This window comes from Bos taurus, chromosome 10 (genome assembly GCF_002263795.3).
Source record: "Bos taurus isolate L1 Dominette 01449 registration number 42190680 breed Hereford chromosome 10, ARS-UCD2.0, whole genome shotgun sequence".
Taxonomy (NCBI): Eukaryota; Metazoa; Chordata; class Mammalia; order Artiodactyla; family Bovidae; genus Bos; species Bos taurus.
Window position 1 is genome coordinate 43,841,833 of NC_037337.1, and position 18,563 is coordinate 43,860,395.

Here is an 18,563-nt window from a genome sequence, read left to right on the forward strand (position 1 = left end):
ATGAAACACCCTCTTTCCACCATGGGACAGTTGCACACTCTGTCACCAAGTCCTCCATTCCAATTTAGAACATCAGGTAATTATTTATAAGGAAACTATTAATACAAAAGAGTGGATGCAAAAGATTCCAAAGGACTAAACTGCTCCCCAGATGGTCAGATACAAAGTGCATTCCCCAGAAGCAAAAATAGGGTTTGGATCCAATTCAGTCCTATGAAAAATCAGGAAATTCCCTGGATGTCATACATGTTGTCAAAATTAAAAGGAACAAAATCTCTTTTTTCTCTGGGCTTTGAAAGCTATCATTATGCCTCTCACTTTGGATTTTGTAAAATCTACCCAAATTTGTTCAAGCATGATTTACCTACCTTGAAGAATTTGTCCTGGAAATGCATATTCTTCTAAGTAAACACAATTCTGGGGGGAGGTGGTGGGCTGATGCTCAGAGTGAGAAAGAGTAAAGCACAGGCAGACAGGAAATATCTCCAGTGGACCATATACTGTTCTTTATTTGATCCTTTATTAACTATTCCTATTAGTGTTGAATTTTCAGTATCACAGGCAGCCTCTAAGAACCACTATACCCCTGGAGGATACGGGAGGTGGCTACACTTGTTCATAGCATTTACTGAAATAATTAACAGCTTTCAGCAGTAATTTTGAAGAAAACCAGGGTGTATTAATTGTAAAGAATTTAGAGATCATCTGTTCTAAGTTTAAAGTGTTAGAGACAAACAGCACCTTGCCCCCCAAACAAAAACAAAACCCTGAAGTCCAGAAAGATTAAGGAACTCATTTAAGTCACACTACCAGCTGTGATGTGATTGGATAAGGACACAGGCAGATCAATTCCTGGTGGATACAATTTTGGGGGTGGTAAGGTCATTGGTCTCTTTTGTGCCTTGGAAATGTATAAAATGTAAGGTTGATGCTATAGGCCATGGGGCATGTATTGGAGGTCTCAGGGGTGACCCAGCTTTGTGTAGATGATCTAATTATCATTCTCCAAACCCTGCATTATACTGAGGATGAATCTTTCTTATCTATATATAGAGTAGTTCTCGGGACTGTGGTGGATACAGATTGAAAGGCAAACACATTACCCTACCCTTTGGGATTCTGGCCACATGGGATGGGTGGACTGAGAGCAGGTGAGGTTCTTTTTCTCCCACAAGGTTACATCTTCTCTTGTGGGATAGGGGATGTCTTAGCGCAGCAAGGTTTAAGAGTACAGTAGCTACTCCGGCCCCTGATTACTATAAAGTATCTGCAAAGAGGTTGTGAACAAAGGCATCTGGGGTCATGCTGGGCCTACATTCTGCCAACATTCTGCCTGTATCACTGACTATTCTCTGGGTTATTTCCTATGATGTGTGGGAGAAGGCGCTATCACACTTGAAAGGGAACTGTGATGCTGAGAATCTAATGGGGGAGAAAAGGGCATTTTAATCTTTATGAATAACCTTTTCTATGTCCCCTTTTTAGAAAGCAATTTCTAAGATATCATTTCAAGAATCCCAACCCTTTAGTTGTCATTAGATAAAACAATCCTGGAAAGTGTTGGGCAGGTGGCTCCTGTGGATGTTCAAGAAAGAGGATGCTTGAGAGCACATTTTCTCTGTGCTCTGAGCTCCTGTATGTGGGCAGCGCTGGAATTTACAGCCTTATCTACAGCCTAATTCTCTCATGATCACTGATTATTCTTCCCACTTGGCCTCACAGTCGAGATCTGGAGGGCTGAGAGCTTCTGTGAATAAGTAGCTCTTTGGTTTCAACCTGAGCAGGGCTCCCAGTTCCAGATCTCACTTGGTGGGGTCCTTCCAGGACCTCAGAGATGCAGCTCTGACATCCTTTTCCTTCCCAGGCAGCAACTGGTCACTGCCAGCTGAAAAACGTCCACACTGGGGAGAACCTCAGCCTGGGCAGGTGTGTGTGTGTGTGTGTGTGTGTGTGTTAAGGAATGACAGCCATTCCCACATCTCTTTCTTAAAGCAGGAATATTATTCTTTAGAACGAAACTCTAATGTGACTCTTTGAAAGTGTTAGAAGTCTTATTTCTGCCTGGGGTTTCTGGATGAATACATGAAGCAGCTACACAGTACTGCTTCCACAAGCTGTTTTCAGACGTTTAGCAAATAGACTTAGGATAGTTTTCTCTCTTTCCCTCCTATTGGTTGAGTGCAAATAGCACTGTTTTAATGTCAGCATCAAAATGTACTGTGCTGGGCACTGGAGCTGAAAGGCTCAGGCCTGACACGTCATTTATCCTCTCCTGGGCTCCATTTTGCCATATGTAGAGTGGGAATAACAAGAATAATATTTTTCTCCCAGAGTGTGGTAGGCAGAATAATGACCTGCCAAAAAAATGTCCATGTCATAATCCCCAGAATCTGTGACTATGTCACCTAATATGGCACAGGGAACTTTACAGATGTGAATAAATTAAGGATCTTGAGATGGGACATTATCCTGGACTACCAAGGTGGGCCCAAGGGATTTAATCACAAGGATCCCTTATAAGAGGAAAACAGGAGGATCAGAGTCAGAAAGAGATTGAAAGATGCTATGCTGCTGGCTTTGAAGATGGAGGAAGGGGGCATGAGTCAAGGAATATAGGTGGTTTCTAGGAGCTGGAAAAAGAAACAGAACACATTCTTCCCTAGAACTGCTTCCAAGGAATGCAGTCCTGCTGATGCTTCACTTCTAGCCCAGTGAAACCCATTTAAGATTCTGACATCTAGAATTGTAAGGTGAAAAATCTGTTGTTTTAAGCTACTAACCTTGTTGTAATTTGTTAAATCAGCAATGAGAAACTAAAACACAGGGTAAATCTGGGATGCTACAGCAAGAGGACAGAAGAGAGGTTTAGACAGTAGTGATGGGTACAGAGGTACAAAGTCTATACAGTGGTCTTAGAATAAACAGAAAAGAATCCTTATGTTTTCCTTAGGCCCTTACAGAAAATGGATAGATTTTATACAATTCCTCCACTGAATTTCAGTATCCTAAAAATATTTGCAGACTTTCACGTTGCTGTCATTTTTACAGAATCTTTTAAAGGATAATGAAGAAAGTTCTTAGGAGCTCTACACAAAATGAAATAGGGCTTATTATCATAGTATTTGGTGAGGGGAGGAGGAAGTACTTATATTCCATAAAGCCTTCTGAGATATACTTGAATACCCTGTTACCAAGAGTTCCAGAATACATACTGACTTTTAAATGTACAATGTGGAAATCATTCTAAAATACATTACATACTTTCTGGCTTTCTTAATCGGAGCATATGCCCCAAGAACATTCGCTTTTGATTTTTTGGATTTTTCAGTTTTTCCAGTTACTTTCTTTGGCTCAAGGCTGCCAATAGCTTCAATTCACTTTTATACCAAATTCTTCTTCTCTCTGCTAATGTGATGCCTCCAATCTGTTGCACTCTTTGCAAATGAGTCAATGAACTCTATGGAATTGTGGGTAAACTAAGAGTAAGTGAGAGCCAAGTGACACCAAGGGCTCTGCTGTGAGAACATCACAAAAGCTTCTGTATCTTTTCTTTTTCTTTTTTTTGCCAATCATAGGTCATTGTTGCTTATATCTTGATTCTAAGATGACTACCCACGTTGTAGGGTGGATATCTTAGTTCTGGAGAGACGAGGGGGTACCGTAGTTTTTTGCCACTCTGAGCCAGGTGCCATGAGATTCAGGGAGGAGGAAGAATAAAGCCCATAAGCTCTAGGGCAGGGCCATGCTATGTGCATCTCTGTGATCATGAAATCGACATGCTCAGTTAATGTTTTTGAGTGAATGAGGATTCCTTTGCAAAGTCAGCTCAAGGCATATTTTGAAGTCTTTGCCTTGCGTACAGTTATTCCTTCTGTTTAGATTTCTCTCTCTCTCTCTGAGAAGTCTTTCCTTCCCTTTATATCATATTCATTTTCCCTTCAGTATGTTGTATTTCATGTCACTATTAGATGCAAGACAATCATATTTTCTATGAAAATATGAATTAAAAACCTTCTCTTAGAAACGTTTTTACTTTTAGAAGCTGCTTGTTAGTTGAAATTAAATTCTAAATACTAGAATTAAGGTGATATTAAAAATGGAATAGCTCATACATTTCTTATGTAAAATCTGGAAGCAATTTGCAAACATAGATCAAGAGTCTTTAAAATGTCCATATTCTTTAGTAATTCTTAGAATGTGTCCAAGGAAAATGATCTTTTTATGCAAAGGGTTTTATTTTTTGCACAGAAGGTGCAACTCTCTGTGCTTTAATTTCTTGAAGAATTGGTGAGCTTCAGCTTCTTTTCTGCTGAGAAGGCTGCATGAAGTGACTCCCTGGCTCTGAGAGCTGAGGGGAGTCAGGGAAAGATCTTTTACCAGCCAGATAATAGTATTAGTGAACTATTTGAGTGCTAGGAATATTATCTTTGGTCTACCTTATTTTTTTCTCCAGATTTTAAACAAAGGGGAAAAAAGTACAGTCTGTTTAGATAGGTAGGAGAAAAGTAGGGGGAAATAAACAAAAATTTTCTGTCCTATTCTCACCCATGTCTAAATATTTTTTGGCAGGAGAATAGACTTCAAGACACAGAATAAGCCTGAGGACTTTATTAATGGAGCCTTGTTATATAATATTTTAAACAAATACTCTTTGCAGATGGTTTCAGAGACTGTGACACAGCCATCGTGGATATCAAATGAATCATTTAGAAATACATATATAACCAGGCTATGGGCCTTATTTTAAAATTTCATTAAAATTCTCAACTGCCTACAGTTAAGCTTATTCTTCAGTCAGGGTACTTTGGTTTGGATCTGCAGCTGGACTTATTCTCATGGCAGTTTTAAGTCCATGCCCAGGAGCTTTGCTTTCAGGGAACTAACTAAGCTTGAATTCAGGTAATAATGTGTTTTCCTTTCCTTATGTCTTTTGATAACACATTCTTTACACTTTCCATTGCATTAAATTACTTTCCATTGTTTTCCTGATCCCCTTACACAAATCATGTCTTCCTTATGGTCCCTTTCCTTTTCTCACAGTGTTCACCGTAATTTGTAAATATGCAATAGTTGTGTGTCTATTTCTTTAAGGCTTGCCTCTCTTCCTAGACTGTGAACTCCGTGACATCTGGGGTGACCTCTGCTCAACATTGTATACCCATATCATAGCATACAGCAGACACTTATCAAATAATGCCCAACAAATAGACAAATATATTTGCTTTGAAAAAAAAAAAGGTCAGAATTCACAACAAACAATGTGGACATTTGCTCTCCCCCACATAATGTTTTACCTTTAGGTCAGCAGAAGGTTTTGTGATAGTTCAAAGGGTTAAGTGACAAGTGATTTCAACCTTGGACTAAATGCATGAAAATACAAGTTAGACTTGCTATCACATATGAAATTGTACCCTTCTGTGATACAGACTTTTTATTTTGAACCTTGGAAAGGGGTTAACTCTTGCTAAAAAAGAACATAAAAGATTTTGTTAAAGTAGAGAGCAAACCAACCATCCCATCACCCACAATAGCAGCAAAGGAAAAAACCTCCAAAGTGAACCTTTTCAGGAATGGTAGGAAATGAGATTAATAAAGTATAAATTCAGCTAATGTATCGAAACTCTGTTAACAGCATTTTCTCATTGATTTCTAAAAAACAAAAATGAGGTATAATTCTTTAGGTCTATATTTTTCTCAATGGTTACAGACTGATCAAACCTCTCTTTTTTTAACAAGCTATTTGCTATGTTTTTTCTTGCTTTTTAAATCTTGTCTTACTGTTGTAATGAATTAGAATGAGGGAGAAACAAATAGAACAAACCAAAGTTATGGAGAAAGTATGTGTGTGAACTTTATTTCATCATGATAAAATCACTTCTGTGCAGTAACAGAGAATACTGACATCTACACGATGATAGGGTGTTCTTTGTATTTAGATACATACCTTATATTTGTACACAATATATAAAATTCATGGAGGAAATTAATTTCTACAGTACAGTTTCTTTGTTGGAAGAGGACTTGTTCCGTTAGTTTCTTTTAGAAAATGACCCCCAGTTCTGTGACTGTGGTACCAAGGATCGCAGTTCCAATCCTGTAATTTATTAGACACCATAATCTTATGAACATTAATCGAAACTTAGAAACTACATCCTCCTGCAGGATGAAAAGAGAGACGTAAGTGCTCAGGCTGCTATGCTATAACTGATTTTAGCAGAATAGTATGACTTCCATGATGCATTATGAATAGAAATAGTTTTCCCTTAGGTCTGGTGAACAAAGATTAATAACATTGCTACAAATTGTCTGCCTGCTCTGATGGCATGCATTTCACTCTTTAATCAAACTGCTGTATACACACATGGGAAACCAGGCCATCCCCCTTGAGGCCCTTTTGCATGGCACCTAGGAAGGCTCCTGGAGGGCTTTAGCACTTAGCTTTGGGAAGGCAATTGCTCTCAAGCTGGTAATTCTCTTCCCAGAGAGAAGCTGCCAAAATGAGGGTCCCAGAGGAGGCTTAGCTACCACATCCCTATAACCCAAGTCAGGGTAGGTCACGTGGGTTTGTCCCTTTCATTGAATTCTTCTCTTTGAGTAGCATCACTCAGACACACAAGTGCTCCCTAAGTGTGGTTTTCACAGCTAGGGGCCTTGCAACCTTGCTGTGGGATTTAAGTTGTGCTTGTTTTTAACCATGTGAACCATTTTAGAGGGTGACCGGCACATGCTGAGGTTTGTGGGAAGTGGGAGAAAACGCCACCACAGTTCTTTCAGCTAACATTTTGAATGTGAACAAAATCAACATAATTAGCTCTGCAGAGGGAAGTTATGGAGAATGCCATGGGACGGGGGTGGCTCCTGTGATTAAAATGACACCCAGAAGGTCTGAAAATGCTTTGGCACCGACCACAAATTCCTCACCATAGGTTTAATCTCATGTGTGACGATTGCTTTTAGAGTGAAAATGTGAAGTGGCTCAGAGGTTATACCTGGCCATCAAATCCAAGCCCCTCTCCTGAGATGGGTGGCTTGTTTCTGATGACCAAGATATTTACAGTATAGCCAAGAAGCAAAAGTTCTCTAGAGATGGACCTGTGCAGAGGGCCCAGGCAGGCTAACTAAGCCTAGAGGGACTGGCAGAGGTGAGAATGGCCAGGTAATGCCGAGGTGCTGGTCTCCTCCTGTCTGGTGCCCACAGGGAGCCTGGTCCTGGTGCATGAAGGTTAACCGGGAGTGGCCAACAGGCCCTCTTGGCATAGCCCTGGGCCCCACACCCCTTGGAAACACATTCAGTTGGATAAATCCACAGCGGAAAGGACCTTGGCCCCACCCTCAGATACGAGCAAGGGCTACAAAGCAATTTAGAATCCTCTGGGCAAAACTGGCCAGTGATGTGTGTCGTGGACAACGGGAGCCTGCCCTAGAGCCTAGGTAACATTCGCCTCACACACCGCGGCACATTCAGGCCTTCACTTGTCAGCTTCTTCCGCTGCAGCTTATTTAGAGTGTTATCAAAGGAAGCCGCCGGCCCAGGCCATTGGAACTGCTGCTGTGGACACTTTGGTCTGATCCCGTCCACACACCATGAGCTCTCTAAATGCAGGAGAGAAACAGCGGCTCTGTGCCAGAATGCAGGGCAAGTCATGGAAACACTTGCGAATGTGGGCAGTGGTGGGGTTACCTCCGGGCTTGCCAGCCATTCTAGATGCCTCGCAGTTCTCGCTCTGAGGGATACTGCTGAAGGGCCTTACCCTCGGACGTCTGCAGGACCAGCGTCTTGCTGTACTGGCTGACTCCCGTTTTGTTGAAGGCCTTGATGCGAGCATTGTATGTGCTGTTGAAGTGAAGACCATCCACGGTGCACATGGTCTCCTTTCCAACATATACTTCCTGAGGGTCAGAAAAGAACGGGCCACCATTTAACTCTAAACTTGGCTCAGACAGTAAAGAATCTGCCTGCAATGCAGGAGACCTGGGTTTGATCCTGGGTTGGGAAGATCCCCTGGAGAAGGAAATGGCAACCCACTTCAGTATTCTTGCCTGGAGAATTCTGTGGACAAAGGAGCCTAACAGGCCACAGTCCATGGGGTCACAAAGAGTCAGACATGACTTAGCGACTAATACAATACTTTGTTCTAAGTTATTCAGGAGGCAAGTGTTGCAGGATGGATAAGAGAAGGTGCTTTGGGGTCTGCCTGATCTGACTCATCCTGTGAAATACTGGGCTCTGAACTGACCTCTTTTAGCTTCAGTTTCCTTCTCTGTAAAACTGGGACAAAAAAACCTATCTTGTGAGGTTGGTGTGTAGATTATATAAGGTCATATGTGCAAACTGACTAGCGTAGTGCCTTGTATTTAGCATGGGTCTGTCAGCTCACTGAATGCTAGTTATTAGCAAATAGGGCTTCAAAGATTAAAACTGGGTATTTGGGGTCACAGGAGTCAGACAAGACTGAGTGACTAAACCACCACCACCACAGATAGCATTATCCTTATTAAGCTGACATTTATTCAGTATATTATACCTACTGAGCTCTTTATTCACCAGTATGATTTATATTTAAAAAACAGGTTTGGAAACATGAATGTGGTCTCTCTGGTATGTTTATAAACCACTGATAGCTTCAGGAATTGTCACAAAGATGACATTCAAAGCAAAAGAGTTTCGAAGTGCAGGAAGGGAAATTATGACTTTTCAGATTTTTCCTCATAGTACAGAGTGAAGAGGGAGGAAACAGGGAAGGGAGGAAGAGTGATATTTCAAAAGCTTAAAATAAATCCTAGCATAATGCATCATTAGCATAGGTTAGGTATTTACCTCCCTCTTTAGCTGTACATGTTGCAACATTATGCTGATGTAATGAGTAAAGATAATTTTAGTCCAAATTTGAGCACAGCCTCAAAATGACATCTCCTTAGGGGGATGCTAGGAAGACTGGTGGCTGGGGCTTCAGTATGCTAAGAATTTTATACGAATGATCCAATTGGCTCTTAACAACAATGCATGAGGCACATGTTATCATTAAATGGCAATCCACTCCAGTACTATTGCCTGGAAGATCCCATGGACAGAGGAACCTGGTAGGCTACAGTCTATGGGGTCGCAAAGAGTCGGACACGACTGAGCGACTTCACTTTTACAAATGAGGATCTGAAGGCTCAAAGAGGTGAGAAACGGGCACATTCCCACAGCTTTAGGGGCGCGGTTGGGACTGGAAGGCAGGCAGCCTGATTTCAGAGCTTGCAGGACTGTAGGTACTTTCTCTTCAGAAGGGAGGGGCAATTGCTGTTCCGGGACTCCTTCATCCTTCTTTGATGGGACAAGGATGAAGGCCTCAGATGAAGGGTGTGCAGGCCCTGCTAGGTTGGGTCTGAGGCTCTGAGGTGGGTCCTCTGTGGTCGTCACCAATTTGGTTAAGAAGAAGTAGGTTTGGCAACCCACTCCAGTATTCTTGCCTGGAAAATGCCATGGACAGAGGAGCCTACTGGGCTGCAGTCCACGGGGTGGCAAAGAGTCCGACTTTGCGATTAAACCGTCAACCAGCAGGTTCTCCACTTACCCGGAACTGACCGCCATTGCCGTCATCCAGCTCCAGAATGTATCCTTCCGCGGGCACCGTGGACAGAGGCGGCTGTTTCCAAGACAGCGTGGCGCTATTGTTGTGGGTGCAGCAGTCCTCCAGCTGCAGGATGGGAGTCGCTGGGACTGGAGAGGAAGCTAAACAGAAATTAGTGTAACCCTGACTTCTGTGGAGCTGTCAACACTTCAGCATCTAGGAATGCTCAACACCCACTTGTAAACAAGTGGCTGGACTAAGTTCCTAGCCTGGGGAGCGAGGGAACCTGAATAGGATCTGCCTCACAGAGCCTCCAGGCGTGGCGAGCGTTTCTTCACTGGTGCCTTTCCAAGCTCACAGCAGCGTTTCCTACCTTAACCAGAGGGGAGACGACTGCTGTATTCTCATCCCCTTCAGCATGGAAGGCCTCAGCCCTCAGGGAAATGTTTGCCGTGTCGTCCGGATTTCCCATTTTGCCCACTACAGCCTAGCTCATCCATAACATGGTTGATACATGTATCGTAAAGTTACTCTGAAACTTAAACTGCATTTAATAAAATGGGGACTGCCTATGCTGAGAAACAACTCTGAAACCACTACGTACATGTCTAAGTTTCTTTCATTTTTTATTAGTGATTCCACTTAAGATTTTGTGCACATAACTAGCTACAACTGTGGATTTGTGAAAATTTGGTACCAAGGGATACAAAAGTGATTTCTCAGTTTTGAAACTTCTGAGGAATTTGACAGCATTCGTTCCAGGTAGCTATGCCTTGAAACGGAGAAGGCAATGGCACCCCACTCCAGTACTCTTGCCTGGAAAATCCCATGGATGGAGGAGCCTGGTAGGCTGCAGTCCATGGGGTCGCTAAGAGTCGGACACGACTGAGCGACTTCCCTTTCACTTTTCACTTTCATGCACTGGAGAAGGAAATGGCAACCCACTCCAGTGTTCTTGCCTGGAGAATCCCAGGGACGGGGGAGCCTGGTGGCTGCCGTCTATGGGGTCACACAGAGTCGGACACGACTGAAGTGACTTAGCATAGCATATGCCTTGAAAATGGCACTAGCCCAAGTCTGTTTTTGTGTTGGTGTTTAGCAGTCAACTGTGAGCCGGAGAATACTATGGGAACAGATGGGGGCTAGCAGGGAGGGTCAGAGTGTCCTCCTGACCTTGTGAAAATCTGTCACAGTGTTACTAGTCTCAATACCCCCTCCCCCTTCTGTGCTGAGTCTTGTATGAAAACTGCAGATTAATAGAGCCTTCAATCATATAGACATACAAATATCAGGGAATGAATAATCCTAGTTCCTAAGGTATGAACTCAATTGATGAATCTGGGAGCAGTGTTTTCACTAACTGCTTAAAAATTGTTTTCAGCACTAAAACATGATTTTATTTTTGTAGCACTTTTAACATGGGAAAGAATGGTTTGGACCACGTCCAGGGACATTCAGATGAACAAATGTTAATTGTGGAATACTTGGTATGCTGTACCAAAACTGAACTCAGAGTGTCATGCCCTAAATTAAATCTGTTCCTTGCCAGTCACCCCAACTAAGAAGAAAGTTACTTTAACAGCGGCTTAGAAAAAGGTTTTATGGTGGATAACCTAGAAAACAAAAGCAGGGACTAGAATATAAGAGATGTAAAGGTGAAGCAGGTCTATTATACTTAAGAAGGCTGATACATTACAAGAAAACCATGTCTAAGTTAACACATCAAACATAATTAAATCAAAATTATGACCAGTGAATTGGAGGTGACCAGTTTATGAAAGGAAATCCTGTTTTGAGTTTCAATGGCACAAGAATGGAATCTTATCAGAGAACAATGCCTTTGCAGCCTCAGAGGTCCCAGAACATCTAGATTTGGAGGAAATGCACTGCTTTGGGCTTCCCTGGTGGCTCAGACGGTAGAGAATCTGCCTGCAATGCAGGACACCCAGGTTCAATCCCTGAGTCGGGAAGATCCCCTGGAGAAGGGAATTGCTACCCACTCCAGTATTCTTTTTTTTTAATTTAATTTTATTTTTAAACTTTACATAATTGTATTAGTTTTGCCAAATATCAAAATGAATCCACCACAGGTATACATGTGTTCCCCATCCTGAACCCTCCTCCCTCCTCCCTCCCCATACCATCCCTCTGGGTCATCCCAGTGCACTAGCCCCAAGCATCCAGTATCGTGCATCGAACCTGGACTGGCATCTCGTTTCATACATGATATTTTACATGTTTCAATGTCATTCTCCCAAATCTTCCCACCCTCTCCCTCTCCCACAGAGTCCATAAGACTGTTCTATACATCAGTGTCTCTTTTGCTGTCTCGTACACCAGGTTATTGTTACCATCTTTCTAAATTCCATATATATGCGTTAGTATACTGTATTTATGTTTTTCCTTCTGGCTTACTTCACTCTGTATAATAGGCTCCAGTTTCATCCACCTCATTAGAACTGATTCAAATGTATTCTTTTTAATGGCTGAGTAATACTCCATTGTGTATATGTACCACAGCTTTCTTATCCATTCATCTGCTGATGGACATCTAGGTTGCTTCCATGTCCTGGCTATTATAAACAGTGCTGCGATGAACATTGGGGTACACATGTCTCTTTCCCTTCTGGTTTCCAAAGATCATACACCATGATCAAGTGGGCTTTATCCCAGGGATGCAAGGACTCTTCAATATCCGCAAATCAATCAATGTAATACACCACATTAACAAATTGAAAAATAAAAACCATATGATTATCTCAATAGATGCAGAGAAAGCCTTTGACAAAATTCAACATCCATTTATGATAAAAACTCTCCAGAAAGCAGGAATAGAAGGAACATACCTCAACATAATAAAAGCTATATATGACAAACCCACAGCAAACATTATCCTCAATGGTGAAAAATTGAAAGCCTTTCCTCTAAAGTCAGGAACAAGACAAGGGTGCCCACTTTCACCATTACTATTCAACATAGTTTTGGAAGTTTTGGCCACAGCAATCAGAGCAGAAAAAGAAATAAAAGGAATCCAAATTGGAAAAGAAGAAGTAAAACTCTCACTATTTGCAGATGACATGATCCTCTACATAGAAAACCCTAAAGATTCCACCAGAAAATTACGAAATAATCAATGACTATAGTAAAGTTGCAGGATATAAAATCAACACACAGAAATCCCTTGCATTCCTATACACTAATAATGAGAAAACAGAGAGAGAAATTAAGGAAACAATTCCATTCACCATTGCAATGGGAAGAATAAAATACTTAGGAATATATCTACCTAAAGAAACTAAAGACCTATATATAGAAAACTATAAAACACTGGTGAAAGAAATCAAAGAGGACACTAGTAGATGGAGAAATATACCATGTTCATGGATTGGAAGAATCAATATAGTGAAAATGAGTATACTACCCAAAGCAATTTATAGATTCAATGCAATCCCTATCAAGCTACCAACAGTATTCTTCACAGAGCTAGAACAAATAATTTCACAATTTGTATGGAAAAACAAAAAACCTCGAATAGCCAAAGCGATCTTGAGAAAGAAGAATGGAGCTGGAGGAATCAACCTACCTGACTTCAGGCTCTACTACAAAGCCACAGTTATCAAGACAGTATGGTACTGGCACAAAGACAGAAATATAGATCAATGGAATAAAATATAGAAAGCCCAGAGATAAATCCACGCACATATGGACACCTTATCTTTGACAAAGGAGGCAAGAATATACAATGGATTAAAGACAATCTCTTTAACAAGTGGTGCTGGGAAATCTGGTCAACCACTTGTAAAAGAATGAAACTAGACCACTTTCTAACACCATACACAAAAATAAACTCAAAATGGATTAAAGATCTCAACGTAAGACCAGAAACTATAAAACTCCTAGAGGAGAACATAGGCAAAACACTCTCTGACATACATCACAGCAGGATCCTCTATGACCCACCTCCCAGAATATTGGAAATAAAAGCAAAAATAAACAAATGGGACCTAATTAACCTTAAAAGCTTCTGCACATCAAAGGAAACTATTAGCAAGGTGAAAAGACAGCCTTCAGAATGGGAGAAAATAATAGCAAATGAAGCAACTGACAAACAACTAATCTCAAAAATATACAAGCAACTCCTACAGCTCAACTCCAGAAAAATAAACGACCCAATCAAAAAATGGGCCAAAGAACTAAATAGACATTTGTCCAAAGAAGACATACAGATGGCTAACAAACACATGAAAAGATGCTCAACATCACTCATTATCAGAGAAATGCAAATCAAAACCACGATGAGGTACCATTTCACACCAGTCAGAATGGCTGCGATCCAAAAGTCTACAAATAATAAATGCTGGAGAGGGTGTGGAGAAAAGGGAACCCTCTTACACTGTTGGTGGGAATGCAAACTAGTACAGCCACTATGGAGAACAGTGTGGAGATTCCTTAAAAAACTGGAAATAGAACTGCCTTATGATCCGCTCCAGTATTCTTGCCTGAAGAATTTCATGGACAGAGGAGCCTGGTAGGCTACAGTTATGCGGTTGCAAAGACTGACTAACACGACTAACACTTTCACTTTCATTCACTAAATAGACTACAGGACTGGCTGGAAAGAAGAGGCAGAAGACAGAACTCCTTTGAATGATTCTAGTGACTTTCTATGCATAATAGATATCATCTAGGAACCTGTTCCCCTGGAGGAGGGCATGGCAACCTACTCTGGTATTCTTGCCTAGAGAATCCTCATGGACATGGAATCCTGGTGGGCTACAGGCCATGGGTCTCAAAGAGCTGGATATGACTGAGCGACTAAGCACATCACAGGAACCTGTTACTTAACTAGAGGTTAATTTAAGGTCACTATTTCAGTTAGAAACTTACTTTGTCATTTAAATTTTTTCTGTAGTAAAAGAATACCTCTTAACATATTAACAGTGGAGTAAAATCTGACCCTGAATACTCTTTGGAAGGACTGATGCTGAAGCTAAAGGTCCCATACTTTGGCCACCTGATGTGAAGAGCTGACTCAGTGGAAAAGACCTGATCCTGGGAAAAATTGAAGGCAGAAGAGGGTGAGAGAGGATGAGATGGTTAGATGGCATCACTGATTCAATGGACATGAACTTGGGCAAATGCCGGGAGATGGTGAGGGACAGGGAAGCCTGTTATGCTGCAGTCCATGGGGTCATGAAGAGTCAGACACGACTTTTTGACTGAACAGTAACAACAACAAAATCTGACAAATTTAAGCAAACTGTTCTTCAAAGGGTTTCTAGAGACAGGCAGTGAGTCTCCCTGGGAAATACTTGCTCTTAACTGTTGGTATTGGTTAGGGCCTTCCATAAAATAACAACTCCTCGGACTTTTTAAATTTCATTATCTGCCTTATTAGTCTTCATTTTCCCTTTTTTCATGTTTCAGGCAAGTCAACATTTCACCAGTTTTAAAATCAACAAATAAGATCCAGAAAATGGTTTCAACTTGAATCACACAAATGCTTTCAATGTCTCTGATAAGAAACTCAAATTTCCCACATAGTCATAGATATAATTAAAAGATGCATTGAAATATATAGTGTCATGTGTAATTAAAACATGTGAACTTCATTTGTAAGTACTCAGTGGGATACACGTTCAAAGGCCAAGGAGCTAGAAAAAAGTCTAACTAGTCTCTAATCTTCAGATCTTAACACTATCCCAAATTTAAACAAATGAACAAAAAAAAAAAAAAAAAAAGCAAATTAAGAGAGAGAGAGGAAGAGAGAGAGACGGAAGGAACCGGGGAACATCTGCATGTGTCTGAATCTATTTCTCAATGTGCTGAGAATTATTTTTTCCTTTTCCTTATTTACCCCAAAGTGACATTGCATATAAAAGGAAATGTGATAAAATTACAGTCTTGTTAAAAAAGACTAAGGCTGGCGTTTCAGAACGACAGATTTTATACTGGGTGTTGTATCTTTATTACCCCTCTTCAATTTATTAGGTATAAAATAAATGGCCTACAAGAATCCAGAGTATTTTCAGATTGATTTATCTCTTATGCTTTGGAAATGGATAGCATTATAGTTGTTGGGCTGAACTCCGAGAGAAAAGGTTTTGTTTTATTGAAATTCCTATAAGTGGAGCTACAATAACTATCTTAACACATTCATGATCATTCCTGGACATCTTTATTTTTCCTAAATAACTAGCTTCCCCTGACCTGATGAGAATTATAGTACTCAGTATCCTCTTAGCCTGTAAAATCAAGCTTCCGGCTAAAAGTTCTCTTAGACACAGAATGGTAGCTGTTCTTACTGACTTCCTTGGGGTCTGGTGGAGCCTCATCTCAAAATTAAATTCTGCCACTGTGGCCTGTTAATACCAAGGTTTTCAAAAGTCTTACCTTTTTAAGGTCATTCTAGTTCAAATTATCTCTCATGATTTTCATATTTACTTATTTTTCTCTCTAATCCTTCAGACTGACAGCCCTCACACCATCCAGAATTCCTCTGTGCGGGTTCACAAGAGTGTGGTGAGGACAAGGGAGAAAAGGGAGCTGTGAGGGAGCCACGAGAACACATGTGAGGTGGAAACACTGCTGAGGCCCAGACTGTGGGGAGGGGCTTACATGTGTCCACTCAGTTAATTTTCAACACCAGCCCACAAGGTAGGTACTGTGATGATCTCTATTTGTAGACAAGGGAACTGAAACACAGGAGGGATTCAGGGTGAGGCAGTGGCAGAGCTGGGTTTTGACGCCCAGCAGGTTGGCTCCCTGGGCTGGATGTTTACATCACTGCCTCTCCAGTCAGGGGCTCAGTAATAGTGAATTAGAGGGAGAGTGCAGGCCTAATTCCAAGAGCAGTGTTTCTTCTTAGTTCCTAGAATGTGAACGATAAAGCTTCTCAAGAATTGCTGTTATAGATTATAATAGTTCACCTTAAGAGCTGTAGTGGCTGGGAGAGCAATTTTACTGTCATCATCTCTGAAGGTTCCTTTGTGGACTGTCATTCCTTTTTATGATGGTTGAACAATACAAATAGCATCTGAGGAAAGTTTAGACTTCAGCAGAAGAATGGGCTGTTTCTGGAAAGCTGGCATTAGTACTTTGCTGAGGATAAACTTGCACACAAGGCTTTGAGGACACGAATTCCAGGCCCCCAGAGCATGAACAGATTTCATGCAAGTTCCCACATGTGGGGGCTTCCCTGGTGGTTCAGTGGCAAAGAATCTGCTTGCAGTTCAGGAGATGCAGGTTCAATCCCTGAATTGGGAAGATCCCCTGGAGAAGGGAATGGCTACCCTTTCCAGCATTCCTGCCTGAGAAATCCCATGGACAGAGGAGCCTAGTAGGCCACAGTCCATGGAGTTGCAAGAGTTGGGCATGACTTAGCAATTAAACCACCACCACCACCCCATGTATGCTCATTCCCTTCTCTGCCAAACCTCTGGGTGTTTTTTTCCCATGATCTACAGGAGAATCTGTTTAGATCACATTGTCCTTGCCCATGACCTTGGTGCATATTCAGGGCTTTTTAACGTTCAACATGAGTTAATGGAGATAAATGTGTCCCTAGGTGAGTAGAGGCACTCAAGAGATTAATATCTGTTGGTCTATGTGTTAAAAAGGCTTGATGGACTGTCAGGTCAATGTTTCACCCTGGGTCAGAATGAACACCCCGACATCTGGCGTTTTATTTCAGCACTAACTCATGAACCTTGGGATACTTTGTGTCCTTAAACAATTCTGGGGTAATAATATTTTTCTGGGAGATAGTACGTATCTGGAATCTATTCTGAGCCAAGCAACAGAGCCCCTGATAGACTGGCAAAAAAGATATTAAAATATCCTTCCCATGACCAGGTAAAAGTTGAAAATAGCAATTTGGGATTAAGGAAAAATGTTTCTATTACTCTATAATAAAAACAGAAAACAAAGTTTAATTGGTTGTTGTCTACAAAAGAAAAGTCTGAGAGATCAAACACCACTCCCAGTAGTCTGGAAAGAGGGTAAGATGATTTTCTAATCAAAATGCAACTGGAGAAATGCCCTTACATTTTGTGATGTTTGAACAGAGAGGGTACCAACATTCTTCACTCAGATCTCAATTGCTTGAGGGTGATATGGAATCCAAAAGAGCAGATCAGTAAAATCCTTAGCTAATAAGAGACTAATTTTAGACAATGCATTTTAGTTGAGTAGCAGATGCTGTGAGAATATTTTAAAATGAGCAAGAGACCTATCTTGTCTGATGTTAAGAAAAAAAGGTATCTGAGATAAAATTTCAAAACTGGAGAGATTCTCACATTTTGAGTCAGGAAGTAGACAGATATTTTAGTTTAAGTTTGAGTCAGACTTAAATGCCTATTTCAAGTAACTTTGAAAATATTTTAAACTTTCTACTAATCCACTTAGCACAATTAGAAATTATATATTGAAACCAACATATTGTTAGTCTTACAATGGGAGAGTCCCTTGGACTACAAGGAGATCCAACCCGTCCATTCTGAAGGAGATCAGCCCTGGGATTTCTTTGGAAGGAATGATGCTAAAGCTGAAACTCCAGTACTTTGGCCACCTCATGCGAAGAGTTGACCCATTGGAAAAGACTCTGATGCTGGGAGGGATTGGGGGCAGGAGGAGAAGGGGACGACAGAGGATGAGATGGCTGGGTGGCATCACTGACTCAATGGACATGAGTCTGAGTGAACTCCGGGAGTTGGTGATGGACAGGGAGGCCTGGCATGCTGCGATTCATGGGGTCGCAAAGAGTTGGACACTGAGCAACTGAACTGAACTGAACACCATTTCAAGTGCTACTTAAATTTAGCTATTACTACATGGACATGAGTGTGCAATTTCTTGAGATATTTTCCTGACTGTGAAGCTCAGTTTGCTAAACTGACTATGAATATCCTAAGAAAATAAAAAGACCAACAACACACTAGGCATGGTTGTGTATATGCTAACAGACATCAAAGCGGGGGCAAGCAAGACAAGTCTTAACTGCAGGTA

The 18,563-nt window shown here is 41.2% G+C and overlaps 1 protein-coding gene across 7 annotated transcripts in view; it reads right to left on the minus strand.

The window, feature by feature from the left end:
* The window catches only part of TRIM9 (tripartite motif containing 9), a 118,939-nt gene that overhangs the window by 16,022 nt on the left and 84,354 nt on the right, over window positions 1-18,563 (minus strand). For 4 of the 7 annotated variants that reach the window (XM_059890679.1, XM_005211726.4, XM_010809284.3 and 1 more), the window contains 2 exon segments: window positions 9,561-9,718; window positions 7,752-7,890 (listed from right to left, as the gene is read on the minus strand). In XM_059890679.1, coding sequence (XP_059746662.1) covers window positions 7,752-7,890; window positions 9,561-9,718 — 297 coding nt within the window. 7 annotated transcript variants of the gene reach the window in all.